This window comes from Heliangelus exortis, chromosome 12 (genome assembly GCF_036169615.1).
Source record: "Heliangelus exortis chromosome 12, bHelExo1.hap1, whole genome shotgun sequence".
NCBI lineage: Eukaryota > Metazoa > Chordata > Aves > Apodiformes > Trochilidae > Heliangelus > Heliangelus exortis.
This window is the reverse complement of record NC_092433.1, coordinates 17,997,131-18,022,601: the sequence shown is the minus strand read 5'-3', so window position 1 is coordinate 18,022,601 and position 25,471 is coordinate 17,997,131. Positions and strand designations below refer to the sequence as shown.

General features: G+C 40.7%; 1 protein-coding gene across 2 annotated transcripts in view; it reads left to right on the top strand.

Moving 5' to 3' along the window:
- Window positions 1-25,471, top strand: part of PDZRN3 (PDZ domain containing ring finger 3) — a 130,893-nt gene that overhangs the window by 86,420 nt on the left and 19,002 nt on the right. The window contains exon 1 of one of the 2 annotated variants that reach the window (XM_071756329.1): window positions 12,335-12,614. The exons of the other annotated variant lie outside the window; for it this stretch is intronic. Coding sequence (XP_071612430.1) covers window positions 12,546-12,614 — 69 coding nt within the window. The 5' untranslated portion in view covers window positions 12,335-12,545. Of the gene's footprint in view, window positions 1-12,334; window positions 12,615-25,471 lie in introns of those variants that run through there. 2 annotated transcript variants of the gene reach the window in all.

Here is a 25,471-nt window from a genome sequence, read left to right as displayed (position 1 = left end):
GTGCCCTGGGGGGGGCATCCCCAGGCCCAGAGTGAGCCCCAGGTCAGGAGGTGCTGCCTGAGCAACCCAGCCATGGCACGGCCACCCAGCAATCCCGTGGGTTTGTCACAGCAGACAGCACTGCTCAGTCTCACCTCGTCTCACCTGGCATTTCTGACCCTTTCCCAAATATCAGTCTGGTTGGTTTGAGCCCAGGCTGCAGGGTCCTGCACCCCAGTGCCCTGGGGGGGCATCCCCAGGCCCAGAGTGAGCCCCAGGTCAGGAGGTGCTGCCTGAGCAGCCCAGCCATGGCACAGCCACCCAGCAATCCTGTGGGTTCCCTGGGGGACAGAACACAGAGCAGACAGCACTGCTCAGTCTCACCTGGCATTTCTGACCCTCTCCCAAAATATCAGTCTGGTTGGTTTGAGCCCAGGGGGGTGGGTGCTGCACCCAGTGCCCTGGGGGGGCATCACCAGGCCTGGCTGTGGGGCAGGCTGGGGGCCGGAGCACTGAGCACAGTATGGGGTTTATTTAACACTGCACAAATGTCAGATTTTTAGACAGGATAACATATAGCTATGACAGCTGTCTTTTAAATTATGCAGGAGAACAAGCTGAGGACAAATACAGCTGAGCAGTGGCTTGTTAAAGGGATCTACTCAGTACAGCAACATTTATTCCTTCAGAAACCCCACGGTATCGTTTTGCAATAAAATCAGGGAAAATTGGAGGCACGTGTGTTTTCTGACATGCTTGTTGGAGATCAGGACATAAATATATATTACCAATATGCACACGCACTCACACGTGTGTATCTCTCTTCTGAGGCTGCTGATAACTTATCTGTTGCCAAAATGAGACAGAAAAATTTCCAAAAGGTGTATAGTTAATATAGCCACTCACAGACTGCTTTTGAAAAATCTAATTCATAAATTATACATGAAGTTAGCAAGTACACATGCATGCATCGACAGGATATTAGTATGACAGGGGTGGCTATCTCTTCAAATTGTAGGGGGCACATTAAAAGAGTATTGAATGACAAGCAGAACTGGGAGTCTTTCAGCAGAGCTTAATAAGAGACTTTTCTGGAAGCTAAAAAGAAGAGTGCTGGGAAGCCCATTCTTGCCAAAGATTCAGATGCCTCTGAAGGTAATCTGTGTACAAATCCCCTAGCTTACAGGCAGAGCATCTCCACAGACTATTTGCCCTGTTACCTCCTTCACAAGAAATATTTTCAGTATTAAAGCTTGAATTTAGGGTAATCTCATTACCGAAAATTGGATTTTTTTTTTCCCCTTTCTAATTCAGACCAAAATTAAATTAGTGTTACAGTGAGGAAGAAAATACGAGTGCAGAGATAAAAATGTTTTAAAAGCTTCCAAGTAAACACTGAACCTAAATGGAAAATGCCTGAAAAATAAATGCTCCTATGTAAGTTATGGCAAAGTTTTTCTGAAGCATGCACATTATTTAAGAAGATACAGGAAAGTGCTCACGATTGTACCTGTGATACTGTATGGAAAAACACTGGAAAATACCTAAGGTGAAGATGTCTTCTCTTTTAAAGTAGACTTCAAGTAGAGGGTGTTCTACTTTAACACTCTCAGATGTTGAATGGCTGGAAAACTGCACAGGAACAAGACACTACTAAAATGCTTGAGAGAAATGCAAAATAAGAAATAATCTACCTCTCAGTACAGCATTGCTGTGACTCTAGAGTCTGGTGTCCTAATGATATTCCAGTGTACAGAGATGGCTTTCCCAATAAAAATTATAAACTGCTTGACTGGACTGAATATAAATGATAGCAGGGAAACAGGTAGAAAAATATTTAGAATCTTGTGATCTAAAACAAAATTGGGAAACCTGAAAAAAAAGCATTCACGAGTGGAAGTGCTTGAGCTAATGAAACTGTATTTTAGATTCTAACCTTTTTTTACAGCTATTTTTCTTTTGTTGATTTTTGTTTTCTATTCATTTGCTTCCTTACTCTTATCTTTTTTGGTATCATGGCACCATGACCAAAGTGACAGACTTTTGTCTCTGCTGGATTAATCAGTGTGTTCTTTGATCCATAACATATGCTCCTAGTAGACATTTAGTGTCAACATATTCAAGATTTGTGGTCTGGCAGGTCGGTGCCTGGTGTTAACTGAGCTGATAGACAGTTTAGAGTATTTGATTTTTTTTTATTATTTTTACTGTTTTCATTGAGCCTGCCTTTCATCCATAATAGAGCTTAAACAACAGAACAGCATAGGTGATGGTAAATATTTGGGATCTTGGAGATTAAATTTTTTTAGGAGGAGGGAGAAAGCATGGACAGGGATTGCCCAGACTCTTCCCAGGGCACAAGGACCTACTTGGGGTTGAGTAAATAAAATAAATAAAGTTTTATTTATTGTTAGGTGCAATTGTTAAAAGTTGTAACAAAGGAAAGTGGTAAAGGGCAGGGTAAAGAAGAGAAGGAGTAGGATGGTAACCCAAGGTATTTTTCCTGCAGTGTATCAGTTAAAGAGAGGATATCAATTAATGAGATTCCAACTATTTAATTATTTTTTTTTCACTGAGAGATACAGCACATGATTTATGGCTCAGCTACCCCTTTACTGATCATACTGCTGTAAAGTGCTGCCAAGTATATTGCTTTCTACTCTGTCATGCCTGGATAGAAACAGCAAGTGTAAAATGGGATTAACTGCCCTCAAAATAGCCTGGGCTTGAAATTACTCCTACAAGGCCAGTGTCAGGACTCTGACTTCAGAAGGTGCTGAATTACCCCCTCATCCCCATCTTCTGCTGCCCAGAGACACATCCCTGCCCATGGCAGACATGTACTGGGCCTCAAAATAGTATGGGTAATACAGAGTTGTGTTTTTTTTTTTTTTAAAGTATTGTCCTGCCATGAAGAATTGTACAGAAAATGAATGGAGAAGCCAAATGTCAGCTGCTCCCTTGACTTCAAGGTTCAGGAAACTCTGCTTAGTGGGAGTGGGAAAAGACTGGCAGGCTGCAATGTAAAAGAATAATTGTATTATAAGAAGATTATGGGAGATTATTTTTTCTTGCAGGCCCCAGATTCCTGCAAAACCAATCCTGGATTGCATCCTACAAGGCAAAATTAATTCAGCCACTCCTCTAAACAACAGGGTTTTATTAACTGGGCACTCATTTGGTGTGTGCAAATTTAAAAATGGGCTTGTATTACAAAAAGTTACATGCATCTTCCTTTCATCTGACACCATGGAGCTCAATGTGATTAACAGTGTGGCAGCTCATAGGAAGCTGAAAAAATAATTGTTTTTTCAATATACAACCCCCATAATAATTCAGAAATCAATATGCATCCTCAGAGAGTTTTCCCCCAGCAGAGGTTTGGAGGAAGCAGGGTGGCCCTGCCTTCATTTCCTTATGAATGTGAAGCTGTAGCAGCCCTGGCTAGCCTGGCTTATTTTTTTTTAATGTTTAACTATAACCACTGGGACTGGAATCATAGCTTCTAGTGGCCTAGTATGAATATTAATAAGACACTAGGCCATGGAGTTCCTTGCTGATTTTGACAGTTTAAAGGATCAGTTAGTTAATTAGAAGATGACATGGCACATAGCATCCCTTGGCTCTGTCCTGCCTTCTGTCTTCTCTTTTCATTTTCTTTTTTGACATGTTAGATTACATCATTACTTGTAGTTTCACTTGTTAGCCACACCATGAAATGAGAATATTTTAAGCTGTAATTATTGTGATTTCTCTCCTCTGCTAAGAGCACGGAATTCAAAGAAAGGCTACAGAAAATTAAATTTCAAAGATTGCAGAATACATGGTTTGGTAGTTTATGACCTTCTGACTAAAACCAATAAACAGAAAAAGATTTTAAGTATTTCAGAAAATTGTGTTGATCATCATTCTGGCAACCAAATCCAGTATTTTATGTAGCACCCCTGTTGTCTGTGCTTTATTTGTGAGTTATTTAATGCTTCCATAGGTATATTTATCAGAAATCTCTTCCCCCCAGCCATGAACTGATTGTGCCTCTAGACATGTACATGCAATTCCAGCACATTTTCATTGGATTGTGCTATCCTTAAAAAATTATGAGTTTTTCAACCATTACTGTAGTCAGAACAGACAAAAAAATGTGAACAGAAAGCACAGTACTATGCAGCAGCCCTCTCATTTGGGGGGACAGCAAAGGATAACACAGATGGGTAGGGAATAAGAAATGTCACTGAAACACTGGCTTCCTTCTCAGCTACACCAGGTACCCCAAAACAGACAAGCCACAACTCAAAACATAAAATAAAAAATTAACCTGCAAATCTACAGTCATACCAGGGATCACAAAAACTTCTGAGCATTGCCAGCCAGTGCCATACTGCAATTAAGCATCAGGACAAAAACTCTGGACATGTAAAAGTACTTTTTTGTACCACAAGAACCACAACCACTTATTTTGTGTAAATCTCATTAATTAATATTTGTCTTACATTCTGTCTGTAAAATAGTCAATGACATTGGTCTGTTTCTGCAGAGAAACACCCGTGTGTCTTACCTTCTCAGTAGGCTTCTCAGTCTGCAGGAAAATCAGGACACATTTGTGGAAGGATTGTTTGGTAAATGTGTGTTCCAATAGGAGCAATCATTTCCTGGGTTATTATTGGTATTCAGCAGTCTGTCTTACTGCCTGTGTGTTTTCACATTTCTTTTATCAAATGTTTATATTTGTGTATTCATTTGAATACTACTTCACCCATACTGGTTATCAGAATATGTATTTTCAGGGAAGAAACTGCAGAGGAATTGTATCTACTGTAAATCTGTGCAGTTAGCCAATGCAATCCCCTAGATAATTTATTTCTTTTCATTAAGGTCTACATGTACCTCCCATTAATTCACAGAAATCAGTGCTAACAGCAGATGGAAATAATTCCATTGCCACTGAAGATAAAGCTGGGTAATGTTACCTGTAGAAGGAACAAAGCTGGGAGTTGTCTGCCCTCCAACAGCAAACTTTACTCACTGAACTAGAATTCTTTTTTCAAAGTGACCCAAGTAGACATAAAAAGTGTCCTTCTCATAGAAGAGAAGGGATTAACAACATAGTGCCTTTTTTTTCAGATCAATCTTATTGCAATAGTATTGATTTCATAATGAAACAAGCCATGAACCCCCATCACTGCAGTTTTTGTAGGCTGCTGAGATGATATTGTAAAGAAGATAAATGGAAACCAAATACAGTGCTATATTGGTGGTGTGTTTTATGTGCTAAACAAAAGGAAACCATGCAAGGGAGCACTCAGTAGGGCCCCAGCCACCTTCTGTATTCTGCCATAGTTTCAAGACTTGTGTCTTGGTTGGCACAGGTGTAGCTGAGCACAGGCACAGCCTGGTTTGGGACTGCAAACCACTGGAGTCCCCACAGATCTCTGTTACTCTTCTCTTCCCCCATACATCTCATCCATTTTCACTGCACTTTTGCTGAAGCAGAGAATTTCAGATGTGCAGTACCCAGGCAGAGGCTTCAGGTCACTGCTGGCCCCTCTGTGCTAATGACACTGAGCAGTTCTGGAGCTATTGCCAATATCCTGCAGTGGAAATGCATCTTTCCCAACTTCAAAGACAAAAATGAACACTTACTTTTAATCCTTTGTTCCCAAAAGCCTTGAGTACTGTTTCAGCCAAAGTCTGGTTATCTTCTGGGTCTTTTCTGCACTGGAGTCCTAGCTCTAATCAGTCAGATTTCTCATTGGCCACCTGAACCTAGAAATGAACACAAAGGCAAACATATAAGCAATTTTTATCATTTTGACTGCCATTTACCATTAATCCTTAATCTTCCCACATATCCTTTTCATCAGATGCTTAATATAAAACCTAATGAACCATAGATGGCATTCCTGTTTTGCTCTGGTTCAAATTAAGTGTGGAGCAGTAAAAACTGAGAAATGAAGGTTAATATCTTCTCAAATAGAAATGGCTTAAAATTCATAATATGAATAGAGCAGCTAAAATACAAAAGGTCTTGGCAGTTTCTGGCCATTTATTATTAAGCATTTTTCAGCTGACCCTAAGGGGAGTTCATCTGGAGACATTAAGGTCAAAGAGTAGAAGCATTTGGACACAGTCAAATGGATTTTACACCTTTGTATCCTTCTGACATTACTGTTTTGCTTCAGCAAACTGCCTAATATCAGATATATCCTACTGGGTACCTTTCTAAATCACTTCAATTTTCTTTGTCCCTGGGCTACAGTTATATGATCAGGATCCAGAGCTATCACAGGCTATGATATACTATTTTACTTGCTCGTTTGTATTAGAAAGAACTTTATTAGCTTTTGGGCACGTGTCTATCAGTTTTAAAGATGAATTATTATGTCAATAGTTTTCACGCAGCCTTCAAACACACGGAATCATTTTGCTTGCTCGGAGATTCTTAGGAGTGTATTATCACTTCTACAGAAAACATTTTTATTTTAAAATGAACCATCACTCATAAGAGTCTGTCCTTAACAATGCTGCCTCTCTAAAGTGATATTTCACAGCAAAATCAAAATGGGGATAGATGCTCTGTAAGTAATTTTAGGTCTGAGAGCACATGAACCTTATAAACAAGTGTGTAGCCACCATTTGAATCCACACTCCTGTGCTTTCATTACCCACATTCTGCCTCTGAATATTCTTCTTTTTCTGTTTTATATTCTTGTAACTGCTGACAATAACCATGGCACTTTTACCATGTAAAAACTGGCAATTTGAACAGGCTTAAATAGAAACTCTCTGCTTAAATAACCTGTAAAAAAAAACTACAGAGGTGAGCTTGGCTGTTCAGTATCAAAACCAGGAAATCAAAGATGCTTTTTGTGAGGAAGCTGAGGTCTCAAGCCAACAGGATAGAAGCTTTTAGAGTACAAATCCAGCCTACAATCAGATTTTTCTCATTTCCATGTCTTATGTACTTTTGGTTCCATAGCTCATGGTGGCTGACATCATGTCACAAATGGGAAAATGGACAAGGAAAGTGCATCAGGGATATGAGCTAAAGAACAGCTCTTTCCAGTGTGATCTGCCTCCAGGTCCCTCACTTGAAGCATTGCAGCTGCCAGATGGTGATTTCAGAGCTGGTTTATGATGAGGTGAAAGAGCACTCCTTTTCTGATTAGTTCCTTCTCTGTCCTCAGTAGCTAAAACCCTTTTTCACCCACTTCTATCACAGTGTCATCACTGTAAACTCTGTGTGTACATCTTCTGGTTCAGGGATCACCTTTTGTCTTAATCTTTGGCCAAGACCTCTTGGCTTTGCTGTAACAGGCACCCAGATCAGCAGCCTGCAGTGGGAGGAGTTTCACAGTCTATAGGTCAGCTCTTAGCATCCTAATTCTCCTCATCAGAAGGTGTCAGTGGCATATTAAACAGTTATTTACCCTGTTCTGACCTCATCATTTCTGCTTCATGAAAGACTGAATTAACACAATAGCTTTCTGCTATCCACAGGCCTTGCAGTGCTTACAGTGATGCTGCTCTAATGGTTCAGTGATATTACTGCCTTCCTCAAGTGGCATAAATTAAAGAGATTTCAAACTCCTTAAAGAGCTTAGAGGACAGAGCAGTTCCTTCAGTGGTTTAACAATAAATATCATTTCATTTAAGTTACTTCTGAGAATTGGAACTCTTTCACAGATGCTAAGTGGAGCAAATAAGGATCTCAAGACTTGAAAATTAACTGATGGGAATAAAGCCAACGTTTTACATTTGCTCTCACATCCTCTCTTGTGGTATGTTTTAGTTTAAATATTTTGGCTCCAGTCTTGAAGCTTCCAATGCACAGGCAGATTGCTGTGCCCACATGTAAAAAAAATACAGAACTGAGATCTTTTCACTGTTATATTTAGAGTATGTATTTAACTGTGCCTGCATAATGCCATAGAAAGTCCTGGTTTGCTTTCACGTATTCAAAGGACATTTTAGAAAGTTATTTTTAAAATAGAGCCGTGCTAATTAAATGTATTATTAAGAATCCAACACTTCACAGCTATGGTTGTAGTGGATTGTAATACTGATGATTTGCAGATAAACACAGGGAGACAGAACTCAACCTGAACACATTCTCAACGACAAGGCACTCAAGCTGTAACCCGATGGCTATAATTAAAAAGCACCCTAACACACGTTGAAAAATTCCAGATAGTTACTTTAAAGTAGTTATGTAGCAGTTATCTTTCACACTGTTCTATATGTAACCATAACCTGTACAGTTTCCTGACTTCTGTTTATATAGCACACAAATGAGAGAATTATTTATAAAGTCACAGCTGTTCTCTTTCCTACCCCTCGTTTCTCGCAAGTCTTAAATATTTGTAAAAATGAGAAAAGTAATTAAAGTATTGATACACGAAGCAAACATTTCCCTAATCACACTGCTTAAATAGGAATCATTTGTTTAAACAGAACTTGCTAAGTATATGTACAACAATACAATGCTAAGTAGTTCCCAGGAAATGCTAGGGAAGCCAACTTGCATTTAAAGAAACAAATGAAACAATGCCAAAGTGTTACTAATATTGCAGTCAGCCACTCAGACATCAGGAACTCCCAGAACTGAGTGCAGCCCTTTGGTGTTTGCCCAGCTCTGGGAGGTAGCTATGTGCCATCTGCTCCTCACACAAAGGACATGAGTTTATTCTTGCTGGTGGGAACTGCTGTCTGAGAGCCAGCACTTGGCAGCATGAGTCCTCACCCTTGAAAAGCTGGCACAGAGTGCTTTTTAGCCTTTGAGTTTCCTAATAATGGTCCCCTCCAGGGTGCAGGTCCCTCGTGAGTGCTTGATTTCCCTCTTTATTCTGATTCACCATCCCGTGCAGACAGGCAGGACACCTCAAGTGCATTGCTCTCCTGTGGGTTCCCCTTACCTGCCAACCCCTGACTTCAGGCTTCATCTTCAAATAAACATTTAAGTAGGTAAATTTATACTGGGCTTGTAGTTACAAGCTGAGAGGTTGCACTTTGCAACTAAGACAGCACAAAAAGCAGAACCAGGTTGTGGACCTTGCCATCACCCCTGGTCTGTCCAGGACATCCAGCTGCCCAGAGCAGCCCCCAGCCCTACCTGGTGGCCCATGGAGTCTGGATGCTTCTGTTCCTTGGGAATGGACTTCTGGACACAAAAGCAAACATCTGATAGTTAAAGCCAGGGATCTTGGTAAAAGGGATTTTGCAGGTTTGGTCACATGTAATCAGTCAGGGGGTAAGTAATCTAGATAAATGGTAATGAAAGCTCTTGCTGGCACCTGGTGTATTCCAAGGCTGTTTACTATTGTTCCCTGTCAGCTGGCTCACTGACTTCCCATTCAGCCTGGATTGCTCAGGTTCAACTGGGACCACTGCAATATTCCCCTTACACATGATATGAGCCATCCACTCTGTGGATATTTTGTTAAGCTCATTATCTGGGGCACACTGGCAGGACCACACAGGAGATGCCGTGGAGGCAGATGAGAGATCCCTGAGGAGCTGCTTTCTCTGGACAAACCAAAGGAAAAGAGTTCACCTCCACCATGCTCAGCACACCTTGAGCAGGGCTGCCCTGTGTAGGGATGTTAAAAAGCAAGTGGAATCACACAGTTAACATCTACCCAGCCCAGGGAGCACCAAGATGATCCCTTTGTTCTTGATATCAAGGCCTCCAACCTCACAAAGAGCACTTAGGGAACAGAACTGCAGCACTGGGCAGACCTTCTGGCATGGTCCCACCAACATTGTTGGTGAAAGAAGAGTTGTAAGAGTTAAACTGAAAACTTGGAGCAGTTTTGTACTCAGAACATGCAAATTACAAAGCTCAAGAGCTGACCAAATTCAACAGTTTTTACCAGGACCATGCAAACCATCCCTGTGCCAAACTTCAAATTCTTGTTTCAAGTTATCTTGGTACTAAAACCTCAAAGGAAACATTTCCAGAATTTCTTTACATGGGCAACCAGCATACTTTTTTTTTCTGTAACCTTACTCTTAGAAATTACTAAAACACTTAGGCTGAAACGTACCATTAAAAACAAAAACCAGCCTTGGACAATGCCCAGAACACACGTTTGCAGCCCAAGTGTTGAAAGTTTGGCAAAGTACTGTAACAACTAGTCTGGATTAACCTGAGGCAGAGCCACCTTTTCTGCTTATGAGATGAATAGAGAAATAGAAATTAGATTGCAATAATAGAAACCATCTCTGCTGAGCTAAGCACCAGCCTGACTGTCAGGGCAGCTTATTTACCAGAGCAACAGTGCAACAAAGCCAACTGCAGCATTAAGCAATGCTGTGTGCTGCTCAGGCTTTGTTAGCTGAAGAATCTGAAACATCAGATTTATGGGATTGCTCTACTCTTACATCAAAACAAGTCTTCTCCTGGACTTACCCTGCTGGCCTGGTTTAGGGATTATCTTTTTGAATCAGATGTAATAATATCTGATGTAGTCTTATCATGTAAGTAAAGGAAAGCAATAAGTAGGTGCGTTTCCGTTGAAACTGGAAATGAAATCTCCTGCATGTTTCTGTTTTATTTCTCATCAGATCCAGCTGCATACTGCTTATAAAAAAAATTCCTGACTGAAGCCAGCCACCTGAACTGAACTACAACATTTAAAATAGCATCGAGTCTGTAAGAATCTTAAATGTCTAGAGGAAAAAAAGAATTACAGGCAACATTTTTGAATATTTTACCTTAAGTTGCTTAATCAAATTACATAACCAGAAATTATCTAATCAAACCCACAGACTTTTTAACTATTTCATTGGGATCCTTTTTTCTTTTTTTTTTTTTTTTTACTTAATTCACTTATCATCATCATCTTTTCTGCTTTTAGGGAACACTAGTCCTCTCATGCAAGAACTTTCCAGTTGTTGGAGATTGACAGCCTCTGGCTGCCAACCAACTTTGGAAAAGCCAGGAGTGTGTGGTTGGATAGAAGCAGATATCATCAGAACAGCCTGAATCACTCTTCAGCCTAGAGAGCCAGCTGTAAGATCCAGGCTACCTCTGTCTTGCTCCAACCTTTCAAGTTCTATCACCATCAGCAGCAGTTGTCAGTTTTATCAGGGAAATACCAGACACAACACTGGGCTGGAGGCTCTACCTGCTCTCAGATGGTTGGCAGAGATTTGAGAGGTCTCCTCTCTTTCTTTTCTGTAGGCTGGTAGCTTTTGCTACCACAGCACATCTCAGCTAAGTGACCCATTCTTGTCACAGTCTTTATTTAGTAAAATTTTAGTTCTTAACACAGGCATCTCAGAGTCAGTATAACTGTAACAATAGCTGGATATGCTACATCACACCTAGATAGAGAGCTTGGCCAGAAAAGCTGCAGAGGGTCCTTGCACAACATTTCTATTGTCACCTACAGAAACCTGCTAAGCATATAGAAATCAGTCAGAGGAAGTCAGGTTTATTAAAATGTGCACTGTTGAAAACAACAGGGTCGATTCAGACTCATAACACAAGGTAGTGCTCCCTGTAGACTGGAAAATATCCATAGAGCTTATGATTTATGAGCATTTTTCCAGGTCAGCGGGCAGTTCACTGATGTTTTATCATTTACATCTATGGCACAGGTTCAGTGTGGATCTCCAATACTGAATAGGCATAAATGACATTCTTCTTCTATTGTATATCTTTTTTATAATACAATAAAGTTTTATTTTTAAATATAACACTACGTGAAGCAGTCATTTACACTCTTCAAATACAAGTCCATAGCATAGAGGCCATTTTTCAGTTACTATAAATATTAATCTATAGCCATTCTGTAGGTACTAATCCAAGCCACTCTTTTTTGATTATTTTTTCCCTAGTTCTGCATGCATTCCCAAAGATCTCTTCTGCTTTGTTGCCAAGTCCTAAGGCTGCCCATAGGCTTTCAAGGATAGAGATGGCCTTTTGGTGTTGTGCTTGTTAAATCCTCAGTTCAGTCATCTGCTAGAAAGCTGGGGCTCTCAGATACCACCACAGTATGAGAAAAAAAAACCCCAAATGCTGCTCAGCACATTCAGCTTTTGTGCCACTACAATCATTTCATTGTGACTTACATTTTAACAGGACTTGTAGTCTGCTTAAATATGTTAAGAATTATCCTGAGGGACCGTAGTAAAATGTAGTCATGTTTATTTGTAATTGCTACAAAACGGTTTACAAAATTGTTACTGTCTTTTATTATGCCTGCTACCGAAACACTCGCCTGTTAATTAGAGAAATTTCAGCTGTCATAGCTGGCAATTACAGCTTCTGTATCACTCTCTGTTATGAATAGTCAATGAGTGCTGATTAATATGCATGAGCAGCAGTATATAGCGTGTGCACCGGCTCCCGGGGCGGCAGAGGGAGCGCCGAGCGCTGCCAGGGAAGGAGCAGAGCAGGGAGGGACCCAGCACGGCAGCTCCAAAGCACCCTCACACCCTCCCTACCCCGAGCTGCTCCTCACCCTGGGCTTCCGAGGATCCCCACGATGCCTGCTTGCTGACACTGCCTGCTGGGGCTGCTCTGCCGAGGGAGGAAGATTCTTCCTGCCGCTTGTTTCAAGATGGGTTGCAGTTTGTGCACCCTGCAGAAGCAAGAGGAACAGTACAAGTTACTCTATGAAGTTTGTCAGGTAAATTCATTTTTAAAAGCAAAATGTGCTCTTTAAGGCTTGTGGCCGCTGAAGGGGTTGGTCTTGGTTTATTTCTTTATGCTAGCTGTGTTTTCATGATGCTCCTTCCCATCCATACCTGCAGAACAAATACCTAAATGCATACTATTAAGCATTGAATTTTTACAAAACTTTGCAGCACAGAATAGGATTCTGGTGTTAATTTATCCAGTTTGTGTGAATAATTTTCATGACAAGGATCAATGGCTCGGTCCCACAGTCCCAGAACAAGTTAGGAAAGACATGCAGGGGAGGTTGTGTATCTGTTTACAAGTACAAACACTTCTTGCTGTACAGGGTGTGCAGTCAGTGCTCAGCTGCTCTGTAAGTGCTTATTCTGCCAGTGGAAGTTATAGCAAGTTGTTGTAGTTTTTCCACCACTGTGTATAGAAATATCAGCTAACAAATAGATTTCACAAGAGATAAAAACTGCTACTCTACAGTTCTCTATATCTCAATATTTTCTTATTAAGCTTAACAATAAGTTTTCTGAAAATGTGATGAAACACTGATTTGTATTACCAAAAATGCTGTTTTCTACGTTTCTGCTCTTCCTTCTGTCTGTATCATCTCACTCTCTGAAATTTCTCACTCTTGTCACATCTGAAGTACAATTGGGACCAAAACCATGATGGAACCATGCAAAGTGACAGCCAGGTGCTCAGGGACAGATTGCTACTGATCTCTTTGGAAATCATCACAGGCAGCTCACTCATGGTTAACCTCCAAAAACATGACCTGGGTTGTCTGTACAGACACTCCAGAGAAGCAGAACCTACCCTGATCCTTCAGGCTGTTCCTTGTCTCCCTGCCATTCCTCAGGCACTTTAGAGAGGGTGAGGGTGCCCCGTGCCAGGAGCGTGGGGCTGGTTGGTGTTCCCAGCAGTGGTCAGAGGGGATTGCTCAGCAGGGCAGGGGAGGGGAGGAAATCTCTGTCCCTGCTGCCACACCACCTGCATCTGATCCCAGAGACTGATGTCACAGACAGCCAAGTGAATAAAAGATGTGGTTTCTGTGTTATGCTGGTAGGGAAGTGATTAAATTTTAAGCACATAGTTTTGATCTAATTCAGGCTCGCTCACCCAAAGGACTTTGTGGAAGAAAAAAAAAAAAAAAAACTTGCAAGAGCAAATAGGAAGCCATGTGTACTGTCATTTCTATTTATACTGACTCACTTCCACTTGCTAAGCTCCTGTGCATGTGATGGTGGGAAGAATGTTGGAGGAAGGTAATGAGATTCCTCAGATGTTACTCTGTACCATGGAGCAGTTTCAGATGCTGCCTGCAAAGAGCAGCCCTGGTGCCAGGTATTGTCTGTGTGAATCCTCTGCTCTGATGCAGCAGTAGCAGTGGTGATAGCTACTTATCCCCCAAGGTTGCCAGGATTTCATGCAGCCTGGGTTTGAGGACTCTCAGGGAGTCACATTCAGAAATGCAACAACTGGAACAGAGACAGCCACAGATGATGAATATTTTGATGGGTTAGGAAGCTTGCACATCTTTTGTTGTGAAACACAGGCAGCAGAAAAACCTTTGCAAGTTACTGACATCTCCTAGCAGATGCAGGACAGCATTCCTTAAATACATGTCCTTAAAATCAGTCCCAGGAACAGTCCCACTGATATCTGAGAGGACTGAACTATCCCGTGCTGGCTGCAGGTGCAGATCTCTGGCAGAAGTTTGGATTTAGAACTCAACCTGCAAAGTGCTGCAACCTTGTCTTGGAGCAATGTGTGGAGCACAGTGCAAAGCATCCAGAAATAACTTTTAAGCATGGAAGTCTTCTGGGAAACCTCACTGAAATATCCCCAGCTTCCACAGAAGTGAGAGGTGCATGTAATACTAGAATTGCTAACACAGTAAAACTTGAATTAATTAAGACCATGATATCCCTGATTATTCCAGATTATAAAGTATTATGAAAAATTATTTTTAAAGGATACTGCTTTGATTTCTATTTCACTGGATAGGTGGGAGGGAGTTCTATAGGTTAGGCAGCACATCCAGATAATTAAATGTCAGTGTAACTAGAAAGATGCACCTTCATGTAACCTGAACATAAGAGCAATCAGTTGAAATACAAAGGTGAGGGCAACAAAGAAGAATTTTCATTTAAAGTAACAGGATATATATGGCAGAAGTTTCAAAATGTGTTAGCAGTAAATACCACTTATAGGGGTTTTATTTTGTATCATCCCTGTCACACTGATCTCACGTGATAACATTGCCATCTCTGAGCAAACTAAAAGAACCTTTCTTCCAAGTCCGAGTTAGACAAAATTGGCATAATTTGGTTTTACAAAACACTGAGCATTGTTACAAATAAACCCCCATAGCCTTATTTTTAAAAAAAGTTCATGACTCTGAGATGTAGGAATTCTGAAAACACTTGCAAGAATTACTAATAGTACATAACTGCACTTTCTCCATTATGCCAAGAGCTTTAGCGTGCCTGGGAAATTAATGCTTCAATATATTACAATTCCAGAAGGTCCAGTACATCTGACTTTGTAAGTCCTCATAACACAGAGCACAAAGAGGATCAAATATACCAGGGCTCAGGCTTTATCCCTTCCTCATCCATAGATAATTCAAAGAGATCCTCTTCATTAAGGGCTTTGGCACATTGCCTACAATTTCTCTTTGGGCTGCTGTGAGCTTAATGATGCAGAACAATGGTCTTCCCTCTTGTTGAACACATACCTTATTGTACCTTTAATCACATCATAAAAAGCAAATTAAGACACCTTGTCATTAAAGCCTATTGTAGCTGTGCATATCAATGCTTTGTATGGCAAATACAAAGAGGACTGTGGCAGCTTGAAATCTTGATGCAGAACAGTGGCCCTGATGATCAGCTTGCTTGTGGCAGCAGTGTGATGCTTGTAGTGTCTTAGGTGGATCCTGAGGTTTATTTCCCAGTTGTGTGCAGCATTTGAAATGAAGGAATTATATGCAATTAGATTCTGGGTTTGTAGTTAAACAGAATTTTTTTTCAGATTTTAAAGCTTGAGAAGGGATAAGAAAGAAAAGCAAAAAAACAGAGTGTTTGAGTCCAGTTGCCTTTTCTCTCTGTCATCATCTCCTATATCAATGACAGAAACAAGTTTTTTTACCTTTCTAGGAAAATTCCTGGGGAACCAAAAGTAGTCTCCATTGCAGGAAACTTAAAGAATAGTCATCTGAGATAGAGATTTTGAATTTGTAATATATGTATAAATATTATGACCTCAGTTTAAGAAACTTTTTGAGTACCTATTTCACTCCAAGTGCATCTTTACACATAGTTTGAAAGGTATCCACACAGAGAAATTATTTCCTAAATAGACACTTCCTATTGCCAAGGATAAGAACACAGACTTTTAAATCACAGATGACTCTAATCTGGATGGGCAATGCTCAAAGCTGTTCAAGATGATGGAGCCCATCCAGTTCTCCTGGTGGGAAGGTATCATCAAAACAACCCATCAAAACTGGCATCTTCCAGCTGAGAAATCACACACTGAGTGAGTAGGGAGAGTGACCCCTTCCTCCAGGCTGTCCCTCCAGGACAAGGATAGAAATGCTGGCAGGAAACAAGCTCACGTTGCCACTGCCCTTGATGACTGAGGTCAGAAGATTTCTGCCTCCATGATTGTTGAGTTGGCACCTTTCACAAATGCTAAAGTTCATATATATAAATAAACAGTTGATGCAATGACCTTTCAGTGTTTTAGGAACTTGAAAGCCCCGTTCACATGCTCTCAGCCTGGCACATCTCTGAGAGAAGTGAAAATGGCAGTGTTCATACAAAGAGGAGCAGGCAACAAACAATAGTTTGTCTTTTAAACTAAACAGAGAGATGATGCAGCCAGGGTTATATAAGCACCAAGGTCAGCATACAAATTGCTGCACTAATGAGGAAACAGTAATGATGAGGAACTAACCCACTGGCAACTTCCAGCAGCATCCCTTGTGAGGGGACTGTTCCTTCAGCAGAACTCGTGCACAAACCAGTTGCACTCAGCCATCACTGATAAAGTTCTCTTTGCCATTAGAATTCCACTCACACTCCTAGATTTGCAGATATTACACTGCTCAGTCATTAAGAAAGCCAAATTCAAGGAAACAGCCTAACTAGACAAACCTACTGAGCAATGATGTTACCTGAAATCAGGGACAGAAGGAAGCTTGCCAAAATAAATATTAAGGTAAAAATATTCTCATCAAAAGTGTAAGATTTAGGAAACAAAAATAATTGCCTCTGAATGTATGCTTTTCACGCCCTCAAATTTAATTGGGCAGCCAGAGAATTAGTTGGTCTACATTTCAGTGGTTTTCCATGCTAAGACTGAACTGGTTGTGCCAATTATAGTAAACTGCTCTACTTGAAACACACTGGGTATGGCTGCAGCTCCTCTTAGTGCAGGGTCTGTGCTGCAGCTGAAATTAAGAATAGTGTTGAAGTTATAGTCACTTCACTACCATTAAACTTGACCTCAGTAACAGTTGTGAACCTCTCACACTTACTTCAAAGTAGCCATGTGTTTGCTTAAACAAGATGTTAATTCCAAGGGCTTTGTTCTAGACAGGTTTTTCTACTGCTGAATTAGTTCAGCTGTGGAGAAACTCTGCTTGACAGACTGGAGACTCATAATCTTCAGAAAACTGCCCTTTAATGATTGTGGCGCCCGTCTGTGGCTCAGAAGTCCCCTTTCTTAATTAGACATTCACCAGAAACTGGCAATTGAAATTTTCCTCTTCACTTGATGATGAATAATGCAATGCTTCTGTTTGGATTTCTCTGAAAGATTCTCTTCATTGCATGTTAGAGGAATATTTTGATCATTAAAGGAACATAAACAAGATTTTATAGGAAGCGAACAAAATGCCTTGTGGTCACCTGTGATATAAATAAAGAACTTGACCTACTGTGCACCTGAAATATTTTACTTCTTCATAATCTTCCTAAAATCTGTGGTGCTTTCCTGCTTTACGCTGAGCAGATAAAATGCTTAACCACAGTATAGCTTTATTTGGAATTTCTTTTAAGTGATAAATGATTGAAAAGATGAGTTTTGAAATGCATTACACTTATACATCTGTTTCATGCTATAAAGCAGGTGGCAAAAACTCACAAGGGAGAAGGCAGGAGGGACAATCACTCTGTGCTTTGCTGTCACATGTCAGACATGGACTGGGAAAAAGGAAACATATGGAGTAACAAAAAAGCTCAGGTTTTGTAAACGTGTTTTGTTGTGTTCATTAATAATGAACCAAAAGGTCAGGCTTCACTTTCACTAGGACAGGACAACTCTACATTTACACCTACACTGGGATTGTTCCTTCCAGAAACTTGGTGGATAAATGTAAGCAGCTCCAATTGCCCCTCCTGATCCCCCTGGCCAGGTAAGGGTTTGACAGGGGAGTGACAGAATAAATAACAAATTTATAATAATATAAAATGCTTCACAGAAAAAGTAATGGTATCATCAGACTAAAACCATATTTGGTTTATGCATTCTCTGGATTGAGTCAGTTGGCTCCTACAGCTTTGAGAGCAAGTGAATGTTCAGGTGTTGCAAGATCACAGCTGATAAGAAAATCTTTTTAGAATTATATGAGTTGCTTGTATGGTGCAACAGAAGCTCTTGTACCTGACCTGACAGTGCCACCAAAAAGGAAAATTGAGGTGTTTTTATCAATTGGCTGCAGAATTCTAGGCTGTGGTCAGTCAGTGAGTTAGTGGGGTTCTGCCTGCATGACACCTCAAGGTTTGTGTTCTCCAGCTGAGAACATTTCCCTACCTCTGGAAACAGGTGATCCAAGGTGACAGAGCCTACTCTGCAAAAACCAGGAAGCTGCTGGAGGATCAGGCCCTCTTATTAACAAACCCACCTGGATCTGTCTCTGGGTTCCCTCAGGGCAGCACTGGGAGGTTTTGCCATCTTTTCTTGGCAGTTTTTTGCATAACTCTCCTCAGCACAGTTTTTTTCAGCTATATCCACAGTGGCTCTTTCCCTGTCTCACATCACTGAGACATTGTCAGGAAGAGGGAAGGGAGTGGGAGGACAGACTCAAAAACTGCAAATGATGAGCACTGCTGCAGAGGTGGGACTGTCATGAGTTGGAGGGGTCTTAAACACAGTATCTTGGAGATCAGTGTTCAGGTTTCAGTTGTGGTGTAGCTCTCACATGACCTCAGGTTCATCATTAACTTCTTTTGTGTCTCATCTTCTCACCTGTAGAATATTCCAGGTGTCTTTTTGCTTGGAGCAGCCTCTCCAGAGGAGGCACTGCCTTTTGGTTCTGGTTGCATGTTCATATTATTTCAAGGCCTGATTTATACAACAACTTGTAACAATTTGATTTTAATTGAGGTATGGCTTTCATTAGTGCTGGACTGGCAACTATTTGAGCTGTAGGTGCTGGAAGGCCATAGCATGGCAAAGCTGCTTCCAAATCTGCATTACTCTTCCACCATTCCCAAAGCACCCTCTGTATACCACTTGGAAAAAAGGTGACTGCTCTACAGGGGTGTTTTGCCTGATTCAGTACAACTCCTTTGTTAATTTAATCCACGTAGCATTACACCCTAACTCAGTTTCTGGGTTTTAATGATGGTGTTTGCAGTCATTGTGTATTACTTGTGATCACATGATACAGAAGTGAAAAAGTCTGGCAAGTCCTCTGCTGACTGCAGTTACCTTGTGCTGGGATGACAGGAGGAGACAAAACTCAGGACACAAGTGAGTTGGACACCTGCCTGCACAGGGACACCTGGGTACAGGGTTCTGTATCTGAAATGTAAATCTAGACACTCACAGCTTTTTAAATAGAAAAATCTCATTAATTTTAAAAAATATATTTTTTTTTTTTGTCATTTGCTGTACTAGACAAGCAGCTAGATACAGGTTTTGCTTCATAGGAAAAGCAGTTGAGAAGGGCAGGATGGGCAAATCAGACAATGAAAGTGGGTAATTGCACTTGCTGAATTCTGATCATGAGTAATTCCTGGTTATTTATGGCTCTCATTTGTACCTCACTCATACGTATCATTGATTGGCTCCCTCTGGGTCATGTTACTGAAATGGAAGAAAGAGTCATTAAAAAAGGGAGGGTCTGTAAACTTCTGTCTGTGTGTTATATGGACCAGGGTTATTAAGCCATGAATGAAAGCTCCACAAAAGATCCCCTTTTTAATGCTGGCAAAATATGAAAGTGTTTTTGCCCTGATACCAAGTCATTTAACACAGTGAATGCATATTTAAGAAACAAGGGTTCCAAGTAAACTTTGCTTACAGAGAAAGCCCAGGTCTCAGAGGCCCCAGCATCAGTCTAAATAAAATCCCCTGTGGTTTTGAGCCATGATACATAGAAGCAGAGCCTGAGAATCCAACCAAAAGCAGGCACATTTTAGTATGCTGTCTGCAGTGCTAGCACTGCCTTGTTAATACGTAAATGAGCTAATTACTAGCAGAATAAAAATTCCTTTATTTCAAGGGTCTTTCTCCCAAGATTTTCCATTTAGAAGTTAACGGTGTAGAGAACAATGTATTCTGTACTCTTAAGTCAGGAATTTTTCTTTGCTCTTAACTATTTCGTCATGGATGGTTCAACAAGAAGGCAGAAGGGAAATGCACATGCATGGAAACAGTCTATTACTATACAATATAATTCTGGGTTTTTTGAAAAAAGAGAGACCATCCATATGAGGGAAATAAAAGAAGGATTAGATGGAGCTGGAAGAAGAATTAACCTGTATTTTAAACCTTCTTTCTCCAATTCCCGAGGAATAGGGGGTTTAGAAAATAGGCTTTTTGCTGCTCTTGGTTTCTATAAAAATCTTTAAGGTTCTGCTGCTTTTTCTTAATATGCAGAGTTCTTAAGAACTTGCTAAAGAAGTGAATCAGACCATAAAGAGTGTTTTAGATGGAGCACAGACGTCTGTAGTCTAACAGAACTGCATTTTTAAAGTGCACTTCCCAAGGATTTGCATGAATTTCTACAAAGAAAAGCTGCTTACTCATTCTCCAGCAAAAAAAAAAGTTTTTTCTCTGTGACATTTGTGAAGCACAGAAGAACCAACAAGCCATACAATGCACACAAATGTTTACTATTCATGACATTAAACCCATATAAATCAGCCTAACTTGATGGATGGAAAAATAATTTTCTTTCACTGAAACCTTTCTAGTTTCTGTTGTTTGGGACCAACATCCATGAAACAGCTACACACTATTTAAGCAAAAATAAAGTACAAAATAAGTGTAACTACTCTTACAGGGATTTTCTGGCTTTCTCAACCTTTCAGTTAACTGTTTCTTCTGCCAGTGTCCAGAGTTACTTCATGGATGCTATTCCAAGTGATGTTTGCACATGCTGGAATGCAGAACTCCTCACCAGCATTCAGTGGGTGTCCTGCCTCATTCCCTTCTCCAAACCTCTTCCCAGCACAGCCCTGGGCTGTTGTTGCCCTTAGAATCTTAGAATCATAGAACTGGCTGGGTTGGAAGGGACCTCAGAGCTCATCAAGTCCAACCCTTGATCCACTCCCACTGCAGTTCCCAGCCCATGGCACTGAGTGCCACATCCAGGCTCTTTTGAAATATCTCCAGGGATGGAGAATCCACCCCTTCCCTGGGCAGCCCATTCCAGTGTCTGATCACCCTCTCCAGAAAGAAATTCTTTCTCATGGCCAACCTAAACCTCCCCTGGCACAACTTGAGACCTCTTGTGCCCTCTTGTCTTGCTGAGAGTTGCCTGGGAAAAGAGCCCAACCCCCCCCTGGCTCCAACCTCCTTTCAGGGAGTTGTAGAGAGTGATGAGGTCTCCCCTGAGCCTCCTCTTCTCCAGCCTCAACACCCCCAGCTCCCTCAGCCTCTCCTCATAGGATCTGTGCTCACAAGGATCTGCCCTTGCATCCCCTCTCCAGGTCTGCAGGGTTCCCAGGGGCTGCTGTGCCACCATTCCCCAAGATTTGGCCTAAAATTAGGATCCTAACAGTGGCAGTTGGTTCAGGAATTGCTAAGGATACCAAAGCTCTCAGTAGAGTAATTGTTAAAGTAAAATTAACTACGTATGGGATAAAACAACATGAGAAAATCTGCCCTCCTAGAAGGTATTCCACTGTGGCATTTATCCAGAATTAAGAGAGGAAGAAGGAGATTTCTCCAGGAGGGGTGCCAAATGCCTTGCACAGCTCTGGCAGAGAAAGAAGCTGTTGTACATCCAATACCCTACACACCTGCAGCACCATAAAATGATATGGAAAGCCACGTCCTAGCTAGGTGGTGCAAAGTCTTCACAAGCCTAAAATGACATGGGGGGGTTTTCCTGTTTTTCTTCCTTTTCTCCTTGTTGATTTATCAAGCTTAAGTGACTATTTTATTTACATTCCAAGTATTACAGGAAAACTTCTGGGAGATGCTGACCTTGTAGACAGGATTGGGCCATTTTTTATCTGTAGATTACTTGCTGCCTTTACAATGTAGATTTTAGGTAGCATCTCTGCAGCCTACCTTAGTGCAAAAGAATATAGCACAGTATAAATATAAATTACTATACTGTAAATCAAAATGTAAATATTGTTCTGTTTCATAATCACTGTATAATTACAATTTAAAAATTCAAGCATCCCTTATTTACTGTATGGGTATAATTCAGAGCATTAAACTCTCTATCTCATAAGCAGTATCCCTAATTCCTCTGTCTGGCTCCACCACAAATTTCATCAAGGTCCATTCAGCTCAGTTTAACTACATCCACTACAGCTTTTTCCATATTCAGTGTTTCCAATGCAAAGAGGGTCCAAAATCCAAACATTTCAGACTAGTTAATTTATCCATCTTTCATGCCATGAATGATCCCATTCTCTGTCACATGGCATTTAAGGTTCTTAGGAAATTATGTATATTTGTAGGTTTTGGCAGCATTCTGAAGCATTCATATGCATGGATTTTTTTTTCTTCTGTGTTATTTTAGATGGAACTATTTATAGGGAAGAATTTTGCTGAGCACAATTCAGCAGCATTAAGAATGAAATCTGTGATTACAAGAGCCACTTTTTTTTTTTTTCTTTTAAAACAAAGTGGGACTCTACAGATACATTTATTAACCTGTCCAATAAGCCAGCAGTCCACCACCTTGGCCCAGACTGTTGGTCAAAACAGAAACTGCAGAGCTAAAAGGATTCCAACCCAGTTTGAGTTTCAGAATCATTCTCCTGTAAGAGAGACCCACAGACTGACCCTGAAACCATACACTGTGTGAACAGCTACTGGCCAGAGGATTGCCTGCCCAACAGGGTATGGATGCTGCCCTATTTGATAAAATTATTAACTTTTCAAGAGAACATCCTCAACCAGGTTTTAGCAGTCCATTAAAAAAGTCACAGTAACAAGGGCACAGTGAGTGACACTTTTGTTTTGTCTTTAATCATCGCCATCTGATCAAACCCATGATATAAAATTGTGGAGGTATCAAATATAAATTCCTTTTTAGAGTTAGTTATTTACCAGGCTCTGCAGAATATTCAGAAATGCCTAAGAAGAGATTGTTGAATGCAAATAACTCAATAAAATTTCAGTTCTGATTTGGAGCCAGCAATACAAGATGAGAGGCTCTGGCAGAGCAGCTGTGATGCCTGTACTTACAGCACTTTTATTGTCCCTGCCCTCAGGTTTCCTCCAGCCCCTCTTTTGGGGCTGTCTTTGTGGCCAGTGAAGCAGAACCAGATGAGCATATGCCCCTCAGCAGCCTGATTCCCTGTCTGGTATCTGCAGTTAAGCTACTGATGGATGAGGAGTTGGGAAAACCCACCTGGAGCAGTTCTGCTGCTGCTGCAGAGAGAACTCAGTGGAGCAGCAGTGGGCAAGCCCACCAAATGCCAAGGCTCAACCAGAGCTGGATGCCAGAAAGTCACAAACCTTTTCTCCAAAACATCCCTTTGCATGAGGAGAGGTGTTAGATTAAAAGGCAGCTCTTTTCCTTCTGGATTTTAAGATCTGGTGTCACATCCTGCTCCTGCACTTCTCTTTTCCTGCATTATCAGCTCATAGAAAAGATTCAAGATACTACTTGGAAATAATTCCTGAAGTCACAAATTATTATACAATCCCACTGCTGCCTGTTCCTTCCATGATATCAACCTGACTTTGAAATTATGATCATTTATGTAGCAATTACTTATGAAAGCTCAAGGATGATGCCAGTACATGGATTTTGAGATATAAAGTGTCCTCAGGAACTTTAACTGAAATGCACACTTGTACTAAACTGTTCATTGTAATGTTGGGGAATAATCTGGAAGGCTGTTCTTTGCCTGATTATAACAGTTTTTAGAATAAAAATGTGGAAAATAGCTCACATGAAAAGTTCCTGCTCAAGAGAGCAGAACATTTCTGAAAAAAACAACACTTGCTGCACTTTCTATTCTTCTATTTTGATTGCTTGCTGGATTTAGTTTTACAAAAAAAAAATTATATTAGGATGTACACAATAAAATGTGCAACACTTAATTTGCAGCAAAGAATAAAACTCAAACCATCATCAAATAATAAAACCCAAACCATCATCAGCATTTCCTTTTTCCACAGAAAACATTACACTGAACTTAATTTTACAGCTGTACAAATTGTTTTAAAGTAATCTATGCAGTTGGGTGAGTTAATGATGTTTAATGTGACCTGGCCAAAGTCTACATGCTGTGCCCTTACTGTGAGCAATTGTGTTCAGTACAAGTGTTTGTGGGATGTAAAAGCAATGCTGACACCTTCTATTCTCAGCTGGCTTTGTAAAAAAAACTGGTGTCATTGCCTCTCTGAGATAAAGCAAAGATGACAAGGAAATAAGTGTTCCATGCACAAGGTAATTCAGCAGGAATTAAGCCTTTTCAATCGATTCTGCACTCGAGTTAACCCTCTTTATTATCACCCAGCTTTTGGCTGGGGGTGATACATTAAGTATGGGCTAAATTCAGTTACTGCATTGAGTAATGTTACTCATTCAGTTTCCCCACTTACTTTAATGGGATAAACACTTTCCCCACTCCAAAGAACATGGTAACAATTATACAATAGTGTGATGCCTTAGGATCCTAATTTCACTCCAAATTCACAAACAAATTGCTCTGGGCAGCTTCTCTGCAATTGTTTCATCTGTGTTAAACTGCCAACAGTTTGCAGGTTAAAAAAGGATAAAAACTTACTGGAGTTACTTGGTTCCCACTATTTCTTTAACAGGTTTTTTTGCATATGAGCCCATCGAGCTTTTGGATTTGCAGCTGTCTCAACAAACAGGCCAAATTTCAAAAGAAATCTCCACGTTAGGCTGGGAACAGCAGGAAGAGGGCACACAGTCTGACTTTTCAGCAGAGTTGCCTTTTCTCAGTTCATTTCAAACTCTTCATTGTGTTCAGCTCCCTTAAAATTACAGTCAGAGACACACAGAAACATTAAAATGTCTCGTGAGCCAAAAGTTGAAATGAGAATTACAGTTCTGCAGCTTTATAAAAATTCCAACAAATATTACTTCATCTCTTCCACAGCCCCGGGGTGGGCTCTGGATACTTAGGGAAGAATTCATTAGAAACCATGGAAGGAAGCTAAGCATGAGTGAAATGCAAAGCCACAGTGGGCTGCAAGTGCTCAGGATCTCTGTGTGGATCAGGAAGGACACCTCTGCTTGCCAGAGGCTTCAAACTGTGGCCTCATTTTGGTTTTGCTGCTGTGAACAGAAGCTTCACTGCCCCTTTGAGACAGGAGGGATCTGTGGTCAAGCCTCTGCTCAGACCCCACCTTTTGTGGCCTGGTTTGTCTGGTATTGGCAGTTCTTGGTTA